Source organism: Scyliorhinus torazame, chromosome 11, assembly GCF_047496885.1.
Source record: "Scyliorhinus torazame isolate Kashiwa2021f chromosome 11, sScyTor2.1, whole genome shotgun sequence".
Lineage (NCBI taxonomy): Eukaryota > Metazoa > Chordata > Chondrichthyes > Carcharhiniformes > Scyliorhinidae > Scyliorhinus > Scyliorhinus torazame.
This window is the reverse complement of record NC_092717.1, coordinates 96,179,201-96,201,003: the sequence shown is the minus strand read 5'-3', so window position 1 is coordinate 96,201,003 and position 21,803 is coordinate 96,179,201. Positions and strand designations below refer to the sequence as shown.

The following is a 21,803-nucleotide window of genomic DNA, read 5'->3' as shown; positions in this document are numbered from 1 at the left end:
GTCATTCTGTCTGGCATTAATAATTCACATATGACGGGTCATCTGGGTGCGGGCTGGTGTAACCTCACCTCTGCGCCATATGTCAACCTCCATGTCGGTGATAGATTAGCCCTCTGCCACACACGACCTCCAGGGCCTGTTCCTCGTAGAGGTTGAGAGCTCTAATGTCCGGCACCCGGGTGCCCGTCTGGGCCCTCTCCCGTCTGTTGTGGGCCAACTTCTCCTGCGGGGTCACAGAGGCGGCATCGTCAGTTCTTTGCGTTGTTTGTCACGGGGTTGGGGTGGAGGGCAGATGGGATGTATGGGGGGGGGTGGAGAGTATGAGGGGGATGGGGAGTATGAGGAGGGTGATGGGAGAGTATGTGGAGTGGCGGCATGGGCGGTACTGCTAGATATGGGTGGGCCGGAGCATGGAATGGTGGTGGGCAGTGGTGGTGGTGCCAGGTGCATGCTTGTGGGGCGGGTGTATGGGGGGCCTGGTGCCATCCCAACCATGTGGCCTGGTGGAGGTTGTTAAGCTTCTTGCATCACTGAGTGCCGGTCCTCCTGGTTATGCTCCCTGAGCTGATGGCTGCTGCCACTTCCTCCCAGGTGGCATTGGCTGCCCCTCCGGCTGACCCTCGGGGTAATAGGCATCCCATCTGACCTCTACTTCGTCCAACAGTCTGGCCAGGTCGGCATCCCCGAGTCTGGAGCTGGTCTCCTCGGCGGCATGTCTGCAAGCTGTGTGGTGTTGGCTGTGCAGGAGCAGTTTAAGTGCCGCCCTCCACTGTTAGCAGGATCTGGTGAGCACGGTCCTGGTATCAACTGTCGGGACAGTCAATTCGGCGTCAAGCCTGTGGGGCCTTGTAAAGTGGTCCAATTAACGTTTAATAGCGGTGATGGCCTTGCCGGGCCAAGCGTCGGGAAGCTCACAGCAGTTCACACTTGCTACCAACTTAGAAACTTTTCCATTAAATCGTGTCCTCAGTGTCCTAATTTTGTGTAATGACCTTTTGTGTGGCATTGTATAGAATGCTCTTGGAAAATCTAAGTACACTGCATCCACTGATTCCCCCATATCTTCTTTTCCAGTTGCAACTTCAAAAGAACTCGAACACAATTTTCCTTTCGTAATCCGTGTTGATTTTACCTAATCTTTTAATGATTTTTAAAAGTACTTTATTACCACAACCCCAATAATAGATGCTTATCCTAGAGTAGACTAGATTGAAATAGTGATGAAAATTTGCCTTGAATTTTAAACTCTTGAAGTAACCTAATTGTTTGTAAAGATACTAATTTCTGCAGTTTACTTGCGTTATTATTTTTATTTTAAAATAACTGTACACCAAGTATTAATATGCCACTTGTTTGACATTTGTATTGGAAGAAGATGCATTATTATATTTATATATTATATATTACGATAAACACGTACAAGTTTTCTACTTTCATAGGGGAGTAAATCTTTGGATGTCAGGATGGAAACTTTTGCTAAGATGTTTGACTACATTTTTTAAGCATAGCAGAGAGTGGAAATCTCTTGCAAGTTTCCTGCAAGAACTCATATCCATTAAATTAGAATTCTTATTTTATCAGTGCTCAGTGGAGTATTGCTTTATTTGTATATTAACTAGAACTAAGGGAAAATAATAACTTTGATAAAACAAATTATGAAAAAAATGTTATTACTTTCAGGTGAATGATAGTGAAGAACAAGTTAGCACTTTGGACTTGGAAGTAAATATGTTGAAGATGAGATTGGGGGAAAAGACCGATCTGGCTCAAAACCTGGAAGAACAAATTCTGAAACAGCAAGAGTCCTTAAACAGAGCAAATGCAACTCTCAGAGATACAAAGAAGGCAGCTGGTAATAAGGTAATAACTGTCGTAATGCAGGAGGAATGCAGCTCCATATGAACACAGGGATGCTGATTTCCAAAAGATTTTCAGGATGACATGTTCCTGAACATAGTGGGGAATATTGCCCGATTGCCTGAATGAGTACGGTTCCAGAAATGTTTGTGAAGCTCAGCACCATCCAGGACAAAGGATTTTGATTGGCATCCCACCCACCACCTTATACATTCACTCCCTCCACGACCGGCACAGAGTGCCAGCAAGGTGCACTGCAGCAACTCACCAAAACTCCTTTGACAGTACCTTCCCAACTTACACCTAGTAGGACAAGGGCAGCAGGCACATAGGCACGCCACTCAAGTTCCACTCCACGTCAAACCCCATCTTGACTTGGAAATATATTGCCATTTCTTCACTGTCCTGGGTCAAATTCTGGAACTCCCTTTCTAACAGCACAGTGGGTTTGCCTATTCCAGATGATTGCTGCAGTTCAAGAAGGCAACTCACCACCTTCTTAAGGGCAATTTGGGATGGAAAATAAATGCTGGCTGGCCCAGCGATGCTCACATTCCATGAACAAATAAATTAAAACGCAAGAAGCAATAGTTAGCATCATTGATTTAAGATCTATAACCATAGCCCACCTCGTACATGGAACAAATAATCTTTTCAGTTGACCTTTCTATGTCATATGGTCTACAGTAAGTTCTGTGATTTTACACTCCCTTCTGAGAATCTCATTAAAGAGATAGAGCTATAATCCTGTCGCCTCAATTCTTTCATCTGTGCTGCCTTTGAGCATGGCTGTGCAGAGAGGATGAGCTTTACTTGTTTGTTTAAAAGATTAGTAAAATAATTACATATAAATTTAATATCCATATATTTATTGTACAATAATTAACACATTATCTTGTTTTGGGTTTTGGTGAAAGGTGGCTTTGTTTTCATTCATTTCATGTTGTTTAGGCCTCTCTCTGGAAGTATGCTTCAATTCCTTTTCAGACAGCAATTTCATTCTGGCCAAGACAAGAAGTTCTAAAACCATTCTTACACATTTCGTGCAGGGTCCTTTGCTAGCCAACCCCCCAAAGTAATGTAGATGGGAGAGAGAATAATACTTAACTTTGGTGCAAAACAAAGTTTGGCAGCACGGTAGCATTGTGGCTAGCACAATTGCTTCACAGCTCCAGGGTCCCAGGTTCGATTCCGGCTTGGGTCACTGTCTGTGCGGAGTCTGCACGTCCTCCCCGTGTGTGCATGGATTTCCTCCGGGTGCTCCGGTTTCCTCCCACAGTCCAAAGATGTGCAGGTTAGGTGGATTGGGCGTGATAAATTGCCCTTAGTGTCCAAAATTGCCCTTAGTGTTATGCTGGGTTGTGGGGATAGGGTGGAGGTGTTGACCTTGGGTAGGGTGCTCTTTCCAAGAGCTGGTGCAGACTCAATGGGCCGAATGGCCTTCTCCTGCACTTTAAATTCTATGTTGATAGCAGATGAGTTACCTTTATCTACACTCTATCTGATTTTATACCCCGTTGACTTTAGGGGTACTATGCCCCTCAGTGAATCCCTTTCTGTATCCTACTGCAATCATTCCGATTTCCTCCATTCCCTTGTTCCTATTATGTCCCCCACTAATTTACGTACATTTGCTACACCCATTGCTTCACCTACTCACTTCCATCTTGGTTATAACCTATCTCTTCTTTGAACTGCCTCTTCATGCCCTCTTCTTTTTGAGTCCTTACTCTGCTGTCATCCACCTGCCCTTTTTCCTTCCATCCACTCTTGCTATCCTGAAGGGCAGATGTTGTGAGGCCACAGGCTCCTTCAACATAATTCCTTTCTTCCCCTGTCCTCCTGCTGTTCTATTTGCCTCATGGATGAGGATGAGAAAATAAACTGTTTGCCTACTACCTTTTCTGTTTTAGGCTTTTTTAAGGTTAATTTGAACTCCCAGGCGGAATGCAGCAGAGGGAGCGGTTGGCCTGTATGGAAGAGGATGAATTTGGAGGGAATCTCTCATGCTGGTGATTGAGAGTCTTTCAACTTTACAAAAATAATCTGCAGTAATCCTCAACTACCGCATATTGCTCAATATCTGTGCGTTAAAAAAATTGTAAAATATTATTATCAAATACCTCACAAATTATCACTGGGACACTCCGGATAGCTCAAATGATTTATCTAGTGAGCATCAAGCTTATCTAGTGAATAGTTGAACCATCAAACCGGAAGGTACAGCACCTGAAGGTACAGCACCATGTTTTTTTAAAAAACTTGATACACAAGAGCAACTGGATTTTAAGCTTCCCTGCCAGCAGATTTGAAAGCAGGAAGCAGGTAAAATCCAACAGGCAGTCTTCCATCCCGCCCGTGATCTATCTACAATGTTACGAGGGCGAGAGAGGAATCAGGCTCCCTACGTGCACTTGGACCTATCTTTAAGTGGCCCATTCATAGGCACTTAAGCCCCCTCCGATTGTTACCGGTATTTTAACATAGGAAGGCCCACACAATATTATAAGCCTATCAACTTTAGCTGCGCAAGCTGATGTCTGGCAAGATGTGTTGGGGGGGGGGGACACCTTTGCAGGTCCCCCTGGACCGATCAGAGACTAACCAGCACAAAGGTTACTTTCCCCCACCGTGCCACCCTCCAAACCGATCGACGGACTTCAACAGTTACCACCACTGGTGCTGGTGGGACTATCAAGATCCCAGCCAATTGGGACTTCCACCTGAAATGAGAGCAAAAGTCTTGCCTTAAAGAAGTTCATGATGCTGCCAGTGGTAAATTGCCGTACAGCAGTCATTGGGATTGTAAGTTGACTCCCCCTGATTTTTTAACCAGGAGGGTGGGCCATAGACTCCTTCAACATAATTCCTTTCTTGAGCTTTATAAAATCTAGGGCATGATTATTATGATCAGTGGCGGCAGAGCTAAATGCTATCAATAAGTGATCCATTACTAAGTCCTCACATCCAAATAATAGATAATTTTAGTCTCCTATCAAAAAGCGTTTAAAAAAATATGTTATTGGGAAGAGGTGAGGTGGACAAAGATTGAGGCATACAAGATGATCAGAGGATTGGATAGGGTGGACAGTGAGAGCCTTTTTCCTCGGATGGTGAGGGGACATTGCTTTAAATTGAGGGGAGATAGATATAGGACAGATGTCAGAGGTAGGTTCTTTATTCAGAGAGTAGTAAGGGCGTGGAATGCCCTGCCTGCAACAGTAGTGGACTCGCCAACACTAAGGGCATTCAAATGGTCATTGGATAGACATATGGACGATAAGGGAATAGTGTAGATGGGCTTTGGAGTGGTTTCACAGGTCGGCGCAACATCAAGGGCCGAAGGGCCTGTACTGTGCTGTAATCTATGTTCTAAAGCTGTATTTATTGCTCTTTGTTCGTAAAACCAGGTGGACTTTAGCCTTAACAATTCCAGTATTTGTGGTAGTGGTGCTCAAATAATGGTGTTAAATAGGGAATTTGACAACGCTGGTCCAATGCTAATGAAGGAACAGCGGCATATTATCTAAATTGGATGGGGAAGGGGAATTTCTAATTATATTCCAATGAATTTGTTGCTGCTTGGTTGTAGAGATCACAGAGCTGGGACATTCTGTCAAAGTAAGCTTGGTGACTTGTTACAGTACATTGGATTGAATATATAAGAATCAGTGATGATGCAGGTGGCTATTAAGCTCAATGGCAGAGGGAATGATCATGTGAACTGATCTGTCCTGCGTTTTTACAATGTTTTTCCAGCTGCATCTCCTCCCCCTCCTCCCCCGCCCAGTGGGTCGCAAAGGTGAGTTACTTGTTGTAAAATACCCACCTTCTTCTTTAATTTTGTATCATATTGTTGATGTGGCTGGGACAAAAAAGGTTCTGATCAGTGGTTGACTTCAGGATATTAATGGTGTGATGCATCTGCGCTACTGCTCCAGATCAGCGGTGTTGTGTTGGGTGTTCTGGATCCGTAGAACACATGCAGGTCACCAACACTTGAAATAGTGCAACACTATTTTATTGAATCATTAACTGTTTATAGTACTGTCTTTATAGTGCGTGTGCTCTCACTGGTGATTGGCTGCGGTGTTGTGTGTGTTGATTGGTCCCACTGTGTGTCCATCAGTGTGTGTGTGTCTGCACCATGATATACTGGTGTATATTATGACATCCCCCCTTTTATAAAAAATGTACCTGTGTGGCAATAAATAGTGTGTGGTGAGAATGTCCCTGACTACGTGCGTGCAAAATATTTACAGGACTATGTACATGAGAACTAAGCTATTTACATGGGAAGGTGCCTGGTGCAGAAAAACAGTGTGCAACAAGAATAACGAGATGAACACTATATACAAACCATGTAAACGAGTAAACGGAAGAACAGAACAAATCAGAAAGTCCATAAGCCCACAAAGTTCACAAATTAAGTCTCTGAGGTGGGCGACGAATTCGCCGGAAGGCTTTTTTACACATACCATGGAACTGACCCAGTCGGTTGGCTCCGTGACTCTGGAGATCACTACTTGGTCCTGGAGGACCTGCAGCTGCTGCTTGAGGTGGTCCTTAAGGGGTGCTGGGACCCTGCGAGGTGCGTGCACCACAGGCGTGGCATTCTGTTTCAATAAGATCTTGTCGGTGTATGGGAGTGTATGCCTTCGAAAACGTTGTGGTGCTGGTCGATGATGGCGTTGAGTTGCGCCCTGAAGTCAGTGTCCTGAAAGGCAGACGTGTCATCAGGAGAGAGAGAGTGAACTCTCTGAACTAGGTTCAACAGCTTGCATGCCTGCGCGCCAAGCAGGGAGGCTTTCGAGGAGCCCACGATTTCAAAAGGAAGGATGGCTTTGCGTGACCTGTGCGTCACTTCAAGTTGGCACGAGCCGCTAGCAATAGTGACATTGCCATTGTAATCCAATAGCTGGCAGGCTGATGGAAGGATGGCTGGTTTGACACGAAGGCTGTGGAAGTCAGACTGCGCAATGAGATTGGTGGAGGCACCAGTGTCCAGGCGGAATCGTATTTGGGACCGGTTGACCATCAGGGTGGCACACCACTCATCGTCTGGATCGATGCTGTATACCGACAGCGGCTGGTGTCGTTGCTTCGGGGACAGCCTGTTTTTTGTCACGACACCGACTCGAAAAGGCGCCTTCGGGTCCTCGGTGTCACTGCTGTGTGGGAGGTCCACATTGGACTCGGTGACTGTGGGTTGAATTGCCCGGACATTCCTGCGAGGCTGGCTGAAGCAATATGAATTGGCAGGCTGAGCTGCTCGGCAGCAGGCAGCAAAGTGGCCAAATCTGCCACATCGTAGGCATTGTCGCGATTTGGCAGGGCATTGCTGTTTTAAATGGGCGGAGCCACAATTGCCGGACATCGTAGCGTCAGCACGTTCGCTGCGCCACCGCGCATGCGCAGTGTGGTCGTGCGTGGTGCGCGCCTGCGCATTACGTTCTTTAACGTCGCCATCCCCTCGTTTGGTGCAGACAGGCGCGGGAGTCTGCGAAAAGCACACGAAATGGCCGCCCTCATCCAGGCTGATGCCCAGGAGTTGCTCAATCACTTGGACCCGTTCCGCCTCGTGGGGACCTTGCTGCGCCGTTTTAGCCGCTTGGATGTGGGAATACCGACTCATGGCGTTTTCGTGTATGACAAAGGTCTCAATGGCGGTCGCTAGGGTGAGCTGCTTTACTTTGAGGAGCTGCTGTCGTAAGGGGTCCAACTGAACACCGAAAACGATCTGGTTGCGTATCATGGAGTCGGAGGTGGGCCCGTAGCTGCAAGACTGCGCAAGGATGCGGAGGTGCGTGAGAAAGGATTGGAAAGGTTCAGCCTTACCCTGCAAACGCTGTTGGAACACGTAGCGCTCAAAACTTTCATTCACCTCTACGCTGCAGTGAGTGTCAAACTTGAGGAGAACCGTCTTGAACTTTGTTTTATCTTCATCATCCGCAAAGGTGAGAGAATTGAAAATGTGGATGGCATGATCTCCGGCCGTGGAGAGGAGGAGAACAATCTTCCTGGTATCCGAGGCGCCCTCCCTGTCTGTGGCCTCAAGGAAGAGCTGGAAGCGCTGTTTGAATATCTTCCAGTTGGCCCCTAGGTTGCCGGCGATGCGGAGCGGCGGCGGCGGGCTGATGTTGTCCATGTTGCAGTCTGACGGAATGCTGACGGAAGGCAGATCACTTGCAGGTAGGTCTAAGAAGTGCTAATATCCCTCAACACCTGGTACCATGTTGTGTTGGGTGTTCTGGATCCGTGGAACACATGCAGGTCACGAACACTTGAAATAGTGCTACACTATTTTATTGAATCATTAACTGTTTAACATACTCTGATTGTGGGTTAACACAATGCTAGCTTTAACTAAAGACCTTTACCTTGTCCTAACCAGTCGATGCAGTCAGCACATGGTGAATGTCTGTGTTGCAGGCTATGAGCTCTGTCCTCCTAGCTAGCTGCAGCTCGAATGAGCGGGAACTCTGATGCCCCCTGTCTTTATAGTGCGTGTGCTCTAACTGGTGATTGGCTGCGGTTTTGTGTGTGTGTTGATTGGTCCCACTGTGTGTCCATCAGTGTGTGTCTGCACCATGATATACTGGTGTATATTATGACAAGCGGGAGATGATTAGGACTTTTATTGTAGATGGTCATGTCATAGCATGGCCCATATGTGACATGAATGTTATCTGGCACTTCCCAGCTAAGTCTGGATGTTGTTCAGCCCTCCATGAGTCACCACAACTAGTATGATGCCTCTGTCATTTTCTTCCGTAATGTGGGCCGACTTCTGAACCCTTTGCCCATCTCTCCAGTCACGCACCCTCCCCGCTTGCAGGTGATGGGTGTGAACGAACTCTCGGCAGACAGGCAGGGTCAGATTAGGGCAGAGATGGAGGAGAACTGGCGCTGGGCTCTCTGCGGGCTATCATCACCCCCCTGACCTCAACAGTGACCCGCTCACAGTGGAACACACAGTCCCAGCACCCTGGAGTGATGTTGCACATACCCTGGGAGGGTGGGAACGGCGGGACGTGGGCTGGGGAAGGTTGCGATGATGTACAAGGCCACGTGCTATGTGAAGTGGGTGAGTATGAGGGCCATCAGCCCATCAGACATAGGAGCAGAATTAGGCCACTCGGCCTATTGAGTCTGCTCCGCCATTCAATCATGGCTGATATTTTCCTCATCATCATTCTCCTGACTTCTCCCCATAACCCTTGATCCCCTTATTAATCAAGAACCTATCTATCTCTGCTTTAAAGACACTCAGTAATTTGGCCTCCACAACCTTCTGTGGCAAAGAGTTCCAAAGATTCACTTCTGGCTGAAGAAATTCCTCCTCATCACAGGGGCTGGTTTAGCTCAGTGGGCTAGGCAGCTGGTTTGTGATGCACAACAAGGCCAGCAGTTCGGGTTCAATTCCCGTACCAGCTGAGAATTCTGAATTCTCCCTCCATGCACCCAAACAGGCGGTGGAATGTTGCGAATAGGGGCTTGTCGCAGTAACTTCATTGCAGTAAGCCTACTTGTGACAATAAAGATTATTTTTTATTTTTTTTATTTTAAAGGATCGTCCCTTTAGTCTGAGGCTGTGGCCTCCGGTTCTAGTTTTTCCTATTAGTGGCAACATCCTCTCCACATCCACTCTATCTAGGCCTTTCGCTATCCTGTAAGTTTCAATACGATCCCCCCTCATCCTTCTAAACTCCGAGTACAGACCCAGAGTCCTCAACTGCTCCTCATATGGGAAGCTCTTCATTCCAGGGAACATTCTTGTGAACCTCCTCTGAATCCTTTCTCCGGCGAGCGTATCCTTCCTTGGATACGGCACCCAAAACTGCTCACATTACTCCAAATGGAGTCTGACGGAGTCTTATACAGCCTCAGAAGTACATCCCTTCTCTTGTATTCTAGTCCTCTCGACATAAATGCTAACATTGCATTTGCCAACTGAACCTGCATGTTAATCTCAAGAGAATCTTTGTGCTTCTGATTTCTGAAGCCTTTTCCTATTTAGAAAATAGTATATGCTTCCATTCTTCCTACCAAAGTGCATAATCTCTAACTTTTTGACATTGTATTCCATCGTCCCTTGCCCTCTGGACTTGCCGAACTTTCGCCGCTGCCGCAAGTCCTGCCACCGGGAGTGGGTGTCCTCCTCCATGTGCCGTCAAGTCTGCGAGGACATGCACAGGTGCCGCATCTTCTACTTGTTGAGGTGGCGCCTCCTGCGGCCCGCGCTGTCCGTCATTTGTTCAAAGGACCAGCAACGCCTGTACACACTGGACCGTTGCAGGCCTCCCTCTCTGGGTCCCTCCCTGGCCTGATGAGCAACCGGGTCCTCCGGGTGTGGGGACCCTGCACGTGGGCCACCGTTTTGAGCATAGAATTCCTACAGTGCAGGAGGAGGCCATTTGACCCATTGAGTTTGCACCAACCCTACCTCGGCCTGTTTCCCTGCCCTATTCACCTATTTCCAGAACCCCACCTAACCTGCTCATCTTTGGACAGTAAGGGGCAATTCAACATGGCCAATCCACCTAACCTACAACTTTTTGGACCGTGGAAGGAAACCGGTGCACCCGGAGGAAACCCACGAAGACACGGCGAGAATGTGCAGACACCACACAGTCACTTGAGGGCGAAATTGAACTGGGGTCTCTGGTGCTGTGAGGCAGCAGTGCTAACCACTGTGCAACCATGCGGCCGCATCTGCAGACGCTGTTGCTGCCGCCATCTCCAGTGTCTGGCTGCTCGGCCTACCAGTAGCACCACTAGGGCCTGTTTTGCGGGGTCCAAAATACCGTCCATACTGTTCAATATCTGTAGGAATTGGGAGAGGATGTTAGACTGACAACCAGCGATGGCTCCTACCCCGGGACCCACCACTCCCCCCTCCTCCTCCACACCAGGAATGCCCAGCCCAGGTACGTCTGGCTGCAGCGGGTCCCTGTCAATGGACCCCAGACCATGTACACCTGACTCCAGCACATAACTTCATCTGGACCAGGCATTGGTCCACTCCCCATTGCACTCATCCATCCTCAGGCCATGGGCATGTACCCGGAGCTGTGTCCCATCCCCTGAGAATTTGGATGTTAGCTGCTGCATGTGTGGCATTGCCTCCCGCAGTGTTCTGGCATCGTGGTCTGATTGGGATGCTAGGCAATGACTCCACATGCTACATGGCTGGCCCACCCACGGGAATCCACTCGGATTGTGTGAAGTGCTCACTTAGTCACGATTGCCAATTCCTATTAGCGATAGCCTTCAGCCGCACGGCCAGAGGCCTCAGCAGTCGGTGGGGTCATGGGTGGATAGTGGGGCAGACAGGCAGGGGCTAGGTTTTACCCCGGGCTGGGTGTACACGATCCAGGGGTGGCATGGTGGATCCCGCGGAGGGTGCCCCCCCAGCAGAGTGTGCCCAACCCCGCTGAGCAGTGGGGCGGCAAGCGCAGCGCCCCTGGGCTCTTTGCCTGTGAGCAAAGATGGCTGCTCACCTCTTCGACTCCCCGCAGAAGCCCTTTCGCCAGGCTCACGTTTTTAAATAGGAGATCTAATTGTGTGACCACTTCCTGCGGAGGCTACCGAATCATGGGAGGTCATTGGATATGTGGTCGCTCCTGTTAATTGTATGAAAATAGGACTTGGAAGTGATGATCCCGATTTCACTTACAGGAGCAGGCTGGTTACATCACGTCCATTATGGTTGGCGCAAACCTGTGGTTGTTCAGACAGGGGCCTTAACGGCGGACGTTTCGGTTAATCCGAAGTGCTGTCGTAGTTGGTTCCACGACCGGAGTGTGGCTATCACCACTGGGCTCGTAGTTGGGAGGTCCTGTGCAGGGGCCCTGCTCCATTCACACCACTCGGCTTCTGGCTCCTTTATCCGCCCCTTTACCCGTTCTGTAGTTGCTGCCCAGTGGTAATATTGCAGGTTTGGGAGGGCTACACCCAATATTTCACAGTCTCTGCAGGACCTTTTTGGGGATCCTCAGGTCCCCCTCCACACAAATGCCAAGATCAGTTTTGCTAATGAGTTGAAGAAGGCCTTGGCAATGTAGATCGGTATGGATCTGAACAGGAAGAGAAACCTGGGCAGTGTGTTCATCTTGATCATCTGCACTCTCCCTGCCAGGGAGAGTTGGACTGGGTCCCATCTCTGCAGGTCCTTTTTAACTTCCTCCATCAGGCTGGTCAGGTTCCATTTGTGGATCCCAGTCCAGTCATGAGCGATTTGGATCCCCAGGTGGCGGAATTTATGTTGGTGCGTGTTGACGTGGTGGATTTCCACCATGGTCTTTTTTATAAATTCCGTGTGATTCCAGTTGGGCACGTACGCGTTCACCAGGACTATCGGTGCCCCGTCCAGGACTCCGCTGACCATGACGTACAGTCCCCCTGGGCCCATAACAGTCCTCGTCATAATAAACATCGTCCTCTTATTTAGCAGTATGGCAAACCCCCTGACCCTCATCCCATAGCAGAAATGGTAGGTCTGACCTACCTCCACCTCCAATACGGAGTCGATTAGAGTTGCCTAGCCACCCTCTCATCCCTATCGCTACGTGCCTTATAGGCAAAGTTTCACCCCTGATCACCGTCTTCAGCATCTCCCAGAATGTGGAGAGTGAGACCTTCCTTTTCTGGTTATTAGTACTATACTCGTCTATGGCCTGTGATACTTTCTCGCAGAAAGCCTTATCAACTATACTTTCCTGGTGGACATGCCCCTGCACTCCAGAGTTTCCCTTTGTTAGAGGGCTGCCCAAAATGGTCACGGTCACTGTTCTACCCATGAGGTCGGGCCCCTGCGCTCCAGGGTTTCCCTTTGTTCAGGGGCCACCGAACATGGCCGCCAACTGTGCGTACGCCATGTGGGTGAGCCCCTGACGCCGGGGATTCCCTTTGTCCAGGGACACTTCAAAGTGGTTGCTTGCGGTGCCTTTGTGTTCCAAGTCCACACGTGTGGCCTGTTGTAGCCAGCCTAATGCCCTTACTATCCTTGTTGCTATATTTCCCCTATGGGACTTTGTCCCCCCCCCCCAGTCTTCATCCCCTTCCTGTTGCTGTTCTTCCCCCCCCCCCCCCCCCACCATGTTTTCTCCTCCCTGTTTCTTCTCTGGTTGTTTCCCCCTCCCCATTGCGGGTTCACCAGGAAGATCACACTTTTGCTCCGGTTGAGTTTGTAGCCCAAGAAGACTCCAAACTCTTTCAAGAGCACCATGATTTTCTCCATGCTGTTTTGCGGGTCTGAGAGGAGCAGGTCATCTGCATAGAGTGAGACTCTGTGCTCTCTGTCTACTCTCCTGATCCCCTTCCAATTCTTTGCCACCCTGAGCGCGATTGCTAGTGGTTTGATCGCTAGGGTGAACAGCAGCGGGGATAGCGGGCATCCCGGCCTTGTGCCTCGTGCACCTGGAAGTACTTAGAGCTGGTAGTATTTGTCCCTATGCTCACTGTGGGAGCGCTATACAGAAGTTTCATCCAGGCGGTGAACCCTGCTCCAAGCCCGAACAACTCCAATACCTCCATGAGGTACTTCCATTCAATTCTTTAGCCTTTTCTACGTCCAGAGAGATGATCACCTCTGGTGTGCTCTCCCTGGATGGGGTCATTGTCACGTTCAGCAGGCACCTGATGTTTGATCTTAGCTGTCTACCTTTGACAAAGCCCGTTTGGTCTTCTGCTATCACCTCTGGTACGCAGTCCTCCAGTCTCCTGGCTTGGATCCTGGCCACTATTTCCGCATCCACGCTCAGCAGCAAAATAGGTCTGTAGGTCCCCCAATCTGTTGGGTCTTTGTCTTTCTTGGGTATCAGCAAGTTTGAGGTTTGTGCTAGCATAAGTGACAGTGTGCCCTTCACCAGCGAGTCTGTGAACATCTCCGGTAGGTGCGGGGCCGGTGCTCTCGCAAATTCTTTGTAGAAGCCCACTGGGAATCCGTCTGGTCCTGGCGCCTTTCCCACTTGCATGGAATTAATACTCTCCATGACTTCTCCCAGTTCTAATGGTGCTTCCAGCCCCCATTTTCTGTCTTACCCCATGACTGGCATGTCTAGTACATTGAGGAACTGTTTCATCCCAAGTCCCCTGCTGGGGGCTCAGAGGTGTACTGCCCCCGGTAGAAGGTCTCGAATGCGTTGTTGATCTTATCCGGCACCTCTACGAAGGTGCCTTTACTGTCCCTAATCTGAGCTATTTCCCTCATGGCTGCCTGCTTTCTGAACTGGTGAGCCAGCAAGCAGCTGGCTTTGTCTCCGTGCTCGTACAGTATCCCCCGTGCCTAGTGGAGTTTGTGTGCTGCTTTCCTCGTGGAGAGCAGATCAAAGTCCATTTGTAGTTTTTTCCTCTCCGCCAGGCGCTCTACGGTCAAGGCCTCAGAGTATCGCCAGTCTGGAGTCGATTAGTTTTTTGCCTAGCCAGCCTCTCTTCCCTATCTCTTTGTGCCTTGTAGGCAATAGTTTCACCCCTGATCACCGCCATCTGCACCTTCCATAAAGTGGAAGGTGAGACCTCCCCGTTCTGGTTGTTAGTAGTATACTCGTCTATGGCCTGTGATATTTTCTCACAGAAAGCCTCATCGACAGGTGTCCAACCTCCGTGGGGGGCATTGGGCACAGCCCATCTCCAACCTCACATCCGTGGTGCGTGAACCGCCATGGGTCCACTGCCCTTATCTGCTCCATGAATATGCCGAGTTCTTTCGCCATGTTGGAGGTCTTCCCCGTTTGGGGTTCGACCAGTCTATCTGTGGATCCTGTAAACAGTTAAAGTCTCCTCCATGATAAGTCGGTGCGTGTTGACGTGGTGGATTTCCACCATGGTCTTTTTTATAAATTCTGTGTGATTCCAGTTGGGCACGTACGTGTTCACCAGGACTATCGGTGCCCCGTCCAGGACTCCGCTGACCATGACGTACAGTCCCCTTGGGCCCATAACAGTCCGCGTCGTAATAAACATCGTCCTCTTATTTAGCAGTATGGCAAACCCCCTGACCCTCATCCCATAGCAGAAATGGTAGGTCTGACCTACCTCCACCTCCAATACGGAGTCGATTAGAGTTGCCTAGCCACCCTCTCATCCCTATCGCTACGTGCCTTATAGGCAAAGTTTCACCCCTGATCACCGTCTTCAACATCTCCCAGAATGTGGAGAGTGAGACCTTCCTTTTCTGGTTATTAGTACTATACTCGTCTATGGCCTGTGATACTTTCTCGCAGAAAGCCTTATCAACTATACTTTCCTGGTGGACATGCCCCTGCACTCCAGAGTTTCCCTTTGTTAGAGGGCTGCCCAAAATGGTCACGGTCACTGTTCTACCCATGAGGTCGGGCCCCTGCGCTCCAGGGTTTCCCTTTGTTCAGGGGCCACCGAACATGGCCGCCAACTGTGCGTACGCCATGTGGGTGAGCCCCTGACGCCGGGGATTCCCTTTGTCCAGGGACACTTCAAAGTGGTTGCTTGCGGTGCCTTTGTGTTCCAAGTCCACACGTGTGGCCTGTTGTAGCCAGCCTAATGCCCTTACTATCCTTGTTGCTATATTTCCCCTATGGGACTTTGTCGTCCCCCCCAGTCTTCATCCCCTTCCTGTTGCTGTTCTCCCCCCCCACCATGTTTTCTTCTCCCTGTTTCTTCTCTGATTGTCCCCCCGTTACTGATGCATACCCCCCCCCCTTGCACGGCACTCTTTCCCTTGTGGGAGTTATGCCACGGCCCCTCTGTCGCTCATGCTTCCTAGTGCTAGTTTTCCCACAAATGTGATAGCCCCCTCCCGGGGTTAGTTATGTACTCATCTGTCGCCTGCTATCTGTTCTCCCTAACTGCCGTTCTCCTCACCCATTCCTGCACTCTGCTGCTCTTGCTCTTTCCTTTCCCTGCTGCAGCTCCCGTCCTCAGAACGAGGCAATGCAGTCCCACGCAAAGTGTCCTACAAGTCGGTTAAATAAATTAATAAAGTCTCTTTGCGTGCTGTTTTCACCGCTGTCCCTGCTGCCGTTTCTCCAGCCCTTTCTTCAGGACAAATATTCCCATGTCCGCAGGGCCGTGAAGAAGTGCTCCCTGCCCTGGAATGTGACCCAGAGTTTGGCCAGGTACAGCATCGCAAAGTTTACGTCCAAATTTTATGCCTTCGCCCTGTTGAACTCTGCCCGGCGCCTCGGTTTTGATACTGCCGTGCGTTTTGGTGAATATGGCCTTCGGTTGCTCTCCAACCTTGGGTCTTTAGTGGAGCGACTGGAGGGCTCTGTCTATTTCTGGTGGGTTGGGGAAGCTATCCCCTCCCACCAGATTGCCCAGTATTTGGGCCACATAGTCTGTAGGGTCCCTGCCTTTGATCCCTTCTGGCAGGCCCACTTTTGTCAGGTTTTGGCGCCTTAGATTGGTTCTCCTGATATTCTATCTTTCCCCCCAGTCTCCTCTGCATCGCGACCAACCTTGTTATTCCCTTTTTCCTGGGTGGCAATCCGGTTGCTATGGTCTGTTGAGGCTTTTTCTAGCTCCTTTACGGTGCTCTCCTGGGCCTCCAAAAGCCTCTCCACCTTGTCCAGGGCCACCTGCATGGTCGCCAGAGCTTCTGCAACCACCCCCCTGACCACAGCTTGAATGTTGGTTTTCGTCTCCTCTCTATGTTCTCTCAGTTCCCTTGCGCGAAAAATCCTCCAACCACCCTCTGGTGAGGGGGAGCTCCTCGTGCGGAAGGTTGGTTCTTCTCTTTCTAGCGTGGCCTGAGCTTTGTCATCTCCTGCGTCCGCTGGCTCAGCCACTTGCTTTTACTGGCTTTTCCCATTTTTCGTCTCTTTGCAGCCTCTGGAGTTGCTGTTCCTCAGCATCTCCATTCGTGTTGATGTTGGTTGGGGTGTGTGGATACTTTTTTCCCTGTATTAATGGGCTATTTTGAGTAGAAGAGCCTATTTTTGGTTCATAGGAGAAGAGCCACCTGATGTGCAACTACTCAGCACATCCCCGTCACCGGAAATCATCTATTCACGCATAAATACAAAGTTGAAATTAATTTTTGACTAAAGTTATATGTGATTCAGTGTCTGAATATTGTGAACGTTTTGACTTCAGTTATCTTGGTTTAAAGCTGTCATCTTTAAATCTCGTGCTATTACCACCTATATGTGGTCACAAATTTTTATGGAAATTGATTTTGTTTCCAGATTTTAAAATATATTTGATTATAATATCTCAAATATTATCTGCTTTAAAATGCAATGAACATTTTCAATCTTCTTTGTAGAAAACATGTTTGGATTCTATAAAATAGAGGGGAAGCGAGCGAGTTGTATCACAGATTGTTGAAGATAAAATATGTTTTCATTTTGTGTTTTTAGATGATTTATCAAAAAGAGGAGAAAATAGTGTTTCTTTAGACATATTGCTTTCATACTATCATATTTCACACGGGAACATAAATCCTGTTGGGGAAATAGTTTGTAAATGTGTATAATAATTCACTGATCTCAAAAAGCCAAATTTAAATATTTTGGTCACAATTTGCTATTTCCAATACATTAAGATTTCCCATGTATTATGTAACATTATTCGGGTATTTACAAGAAAGCTATTTTTGTAATACAAAGGTTGTAGAATTTGTTTTTAATGTAGATTTTTAAATTATATATATTTATGAGGTGACCTTGATTTTTGTATAGGCCTCCAAATAAGTTAGTCAACTGGATCAGTTTAAAAATAATAAATAAAAGGACATGCGTTTGAATTTATGAAAATTATAGACTTAGAGCAGTATTAAAAGACGGTTTGTTAATTAATGAGGGAAGATTTGAGGTAATTAGATCTTGATGTACAATTATGAGCACATTTCCGAACATAGCTACAATGTGATATGGAATGAAAAGGACAGTCTTCAAAAACTTGCGTGACGCTCTGTCATCTGAGACTATACTTCATGAGTGCAGGGTGAAGGTCAAGGAGCTATCTAAACTCCATCAATCCTGTGGACAGTTACAAATGACCTTTCACTTTCCATAAGACATTCAATATTCTGAATTGGAGGGATACATTTTCTGTGTTTAGAAAATGGAGAAATAAAAACCTTTCAGGCCGCTAAAGGTGCAGTTATTGCGGGATCTTCTAAATGGTGCATTCATCCTGTGCGCTGATGGAAACTAATATCTAATTTACACCGACTGAGCCACACTCTGAAAAATTGCACTTCTACAGTTGTTAGTAAAACCATAGGTAAACTTTCAGCATATAGAGTAGGTTATTAGTCACTACACCAGACGTTTTATCATTCTGAATAGAAACAGGGAATTTTTTATGTCCATCTTGAGTTGATACATTGGAAAACAAAAATTCAGCCCATTGTTCAGCAGTTAATTATTTTCAATATTTGTACAGAAAAATCTAGTAGGTATAGGTGGACCAGGTGTTTGTTGATTTGGCATAGTAAAGATCGCAAAAGAAAAAATTACCTCTTCAATTATCTTCTTTTTTGTTTTATAGATTCATCAGAAAGAAAACAAATTGTGTGTGTTGCAAAAAGAGCTTGTGGATGCCGAAACACAATATTCTGCCTGTTATGAGGAGGTAATAATTTTCTAAATAAATACACTTTGGAACCTTTTTTCATGACCTCATGTTTCTCATGCATCATCTGATATAATCAGATATAACAGTTTGCACAATTGGGCAGCTTTTGTGCTAATGCAAACATCGATTGTTGGAATAAGGGCATATTATCCATCAACTTAACAGTAGTCCAGATTTTACTGGAGCAGGACATTTCACAGCACACTCCATTAGTTAGGTTTGTGTATGTTTAGGTTTTAAATGTTTTTACTCACAAAGTTACTGGAACTATGTGCTGATAATGGTCCAGCAAACACAAAAGGGCATCTAGGAACTTGAAGGACAATGGGGTAAACAGTGCATCTCCTTATCCAAGGAGATTTGAGCAGAGGAAGGTAAATGAATTAGAGTGGCTGAATTCAATGTTAAAACATGGCATGCAAAGAGAAAAAGAGGTGGACAAACTGAATAAAGAGAGAGAGAGAAATAAATTAAAAGTAAGAAAATATACATTTAAAATTCAAATTTTCTAAAACAATTCATAACCTGAAGGAATGGCACTCCATGCTTAAATAGTTTTCTGGGGAAGCGAGGCTGATTGTAAGTCATTAAGAATGATCACATCATTAATAGGATACTCATACTGTTAATTACAAGATTCACTGTTCTCTGGAGTGGTTAATGCGCAAATAATAATCATGGGGAATTTAAGAGTGAGATGCTGTTTTTGCAAAGCTCACACTGAAGCAGTGCAAACCAGCCTGCAACTTGCGGTGATTTGCAATTCTTCCTCATCACAAGTTGCTGGCCAATTTGTGCATTATTGACTGTGTGCATCTTTCACATACTATAATTCTTGTAGCAACATCTGGGCCATCTGTCTCATTATATCTTGCATGCATATATTTGTCAATTACAGTCGATCATTTTTGAAATAGTACTGTTGCCTCACAGCGCAAAGGACCCGGGTTCAATTCCTGGCTTGGGTCACTGTCTGTGCGGAGTCTGCACGTTCTCCCTGTGTCTGTGTGGGTTTCCTCCGGGTGCTCCGGTTTCCTCGCACAAGTCCCGAAAGACGGGCTTGTTCGATGAATTGGACATTCTGAATTCTCCGTCTGTGTACCCGAACCGGTGCCGGAATGTGGCGACTTGGGGATTTTCACAGTAACTTCATTGCAGTGTTAATGTAAGCCTACTTGTGACAATAATAAAGATTATTATTATTAAATATTGGAAGCCTAAACAATTGTTCATGATCCTTTATTTTATAATGTATACATATGTATAATTAGATTGAAATATATATTATGCTTATTGCATAATTGTGTCAATTATTGTAGCTCATTAAAATAGGCTATTAAAAACATAATTTTAGGGGTTAACAGTTTCTTTGGATATACTTATTTGTCGTTCATTAATACATAAATGTGCAGCTTACAAACAGCAAGTTCTGTCCAGTCTGCCTGTCAATCATAAAACATCCATATTGTGACCTGTAGTCTGAAATCTAGTCCTAGAATTTATCTTTGCCCACTTCTCAGAATCCCATGTTTGAACGCCTTAAGTTTCCACCAGAGTACTAAAATGGCTCTTATCAAAGTCAACAATTCTGTCTTATGTGACTATGACGAAGATAAACCGACCTTCATAATTCTGCTGATTAGTCGGCAGCCTTTGACACAGTTGACTTTCTTCTGAGGTAGCCCCTCAAAGTTGAGGATTATTTGCTTCCACACTAAAAATGAGTTCTCAGGTAACTGAGGTCTCTGGCACAATTGAGGCAGATGGTGGTTGGAGGAGTGGATTGGTGGGGTGCCATATGCTCCTTTCGCTGTCAACAGATGGGTGAGGGATTCTCAGGTGTTGGCGGGGATGTCGCACTTTTTCAAGGAGGCTTTGAGGGTGTCCTTGAAGCGTTTCCTCTGCCCTCCTGTGGCTCGCTTGCCGTGTCGATGCCCCAAGTAGAGCGCTTGATTCAGGGGTCTCATGTCAGGCATGCGGATGATGTCGCCTGCTCAGCGGAGCTGATTAAATGTGGTCAATGCTTTGACGCTGGGGATGTTGACCACACTTCCCTTTTCTAACAAGCCTCCACCATTGTCCAGTTGGGTGTTTCTTTATCTGCTTGCTTCTATTCTTATCCTATCATAGCCAGAGAATTGCCCACAATGATTTCTCTTCCTGCTTCTGCACCATTACATATGGGTCCCCTTCCTATTTCTTATCTATCTGCTGTCCCTCTGTGACATCATCTGATAACTCAATGTCAATTTTCACGTGATCGTTGCCCACACTTACCATTATCTCCCACCCCACTGTCTAAATTGCTGCACAGCATGTCTGATTTCCAGTACTTTTGAGCAGAAATTGCCTTCTGTCCACGCTGAAACTCTGTTGCCTCGCCAGTGACTGCATCCCATCTCTCTGGCAACTGTCTGAGGCTGTTTGCAACCTTAATGTAATTTTGATTGTGGCCTGAGCTTCTGACCAAATGTTCCCCAGCTGCACAAAACTGTTTTTCATCTCTGAAATGCTTTCTGATTTTTCAAATAACCCTCCAAGCCCGCGCCGACCATGCTGCCCGACTAAACTACAATCTTCTACACTTCCTGGGTCCGTATCCTTCTATTCCCATCCTATTCATGTATTTGTCAAGATGCCCCTTAAATGTCCCTATCGTCCCTGCTTCCACCACCTCCTCCGGTAGCGAGTTCCAGGCACTCGAGGTTTTCCTCATCTCAACTCTTCTGGTGCTGAAATCCTCATCAGCGCCGTTGCTCCCTCTAGATTTTATTATTCGCAAGCATTCATCTCGAGCCCCTCACATTCTTACTTCCATAAACTTTGAAGTCATCCAAAACTTGCTGCCCATTTTCTAACTTGCAGCAATCCTGTTCACTCCTGCACCCATTGGCCTCCGTTGGCTCCTGGTTAAGCAATGTTTCATCCTTATTTTCAAAAACCTCCCATGGCCTCACTCTCTCTCTCTCTCTTCCCCGCCCCCACTGTAATCATCTCCAGCCCTGCAATCCTTTGAGATATCTGCTCTGCTCTAATTTTGAGCCCTTGAGATCCATAATTTTAATCAGTTCACCATGGGTAGCCATGTCATCAGATGCCTAAACTTGTTTCAGCTCTGGAATTTCCTCCCTAAATTTCTGTGTCTCTTTGACCGAGCTTATGTTCATTGACCCTAATATCTCCTTAAAAGGCTTGAGACAGCGGGGAATTCCCTGAAAAACCCGCCACAAATGAACTTAGAATGTTTTCCGGAGAATCATGCCCTTATGTCAAATTTTGTTTGATAAGGCTTCTGTGAAGCACCTTGGTTAAGCTTTAGTACATTAAAGATGCTATATAAATATAATGTGTCAATGATAAAGAAGATTATTCTCCTGTGAAGT

At 47.1% G+C, this 21,803-nt stretch overlaps 1 protein-coding gene across 6 annotated transcripts in view; it reads left to right on the top strand.

Annotated features, from left to right (window-relative positions):
* The window catches only part of LOC140385401 (uncharacterized), a 649,931-nt gene that overhangs the window by 232,500 nt on the left and 395,628 nt on the right, over nucleotides 1-21,803 (top strand). For all 6 annotated transcript variants that reach the window (XM_072467513.1, XM_072467511.1, XM_072467516.1 and 3 more), the window contains 2 exons: nucleotides 1,681-1,860; nucleotides 18,334-18,417. In XM_072467513.1, coding sequence (XP_072323614.1) covers nucleotides 1,681-1,860; nucleotides 18,334-18,417 — 264 coding nt within the window. The remainder of the gene's footprint in view (nucleotides 1-1,680; nucleotides 1,861-18,333; nucleotides 18,418-21,803) is intronic.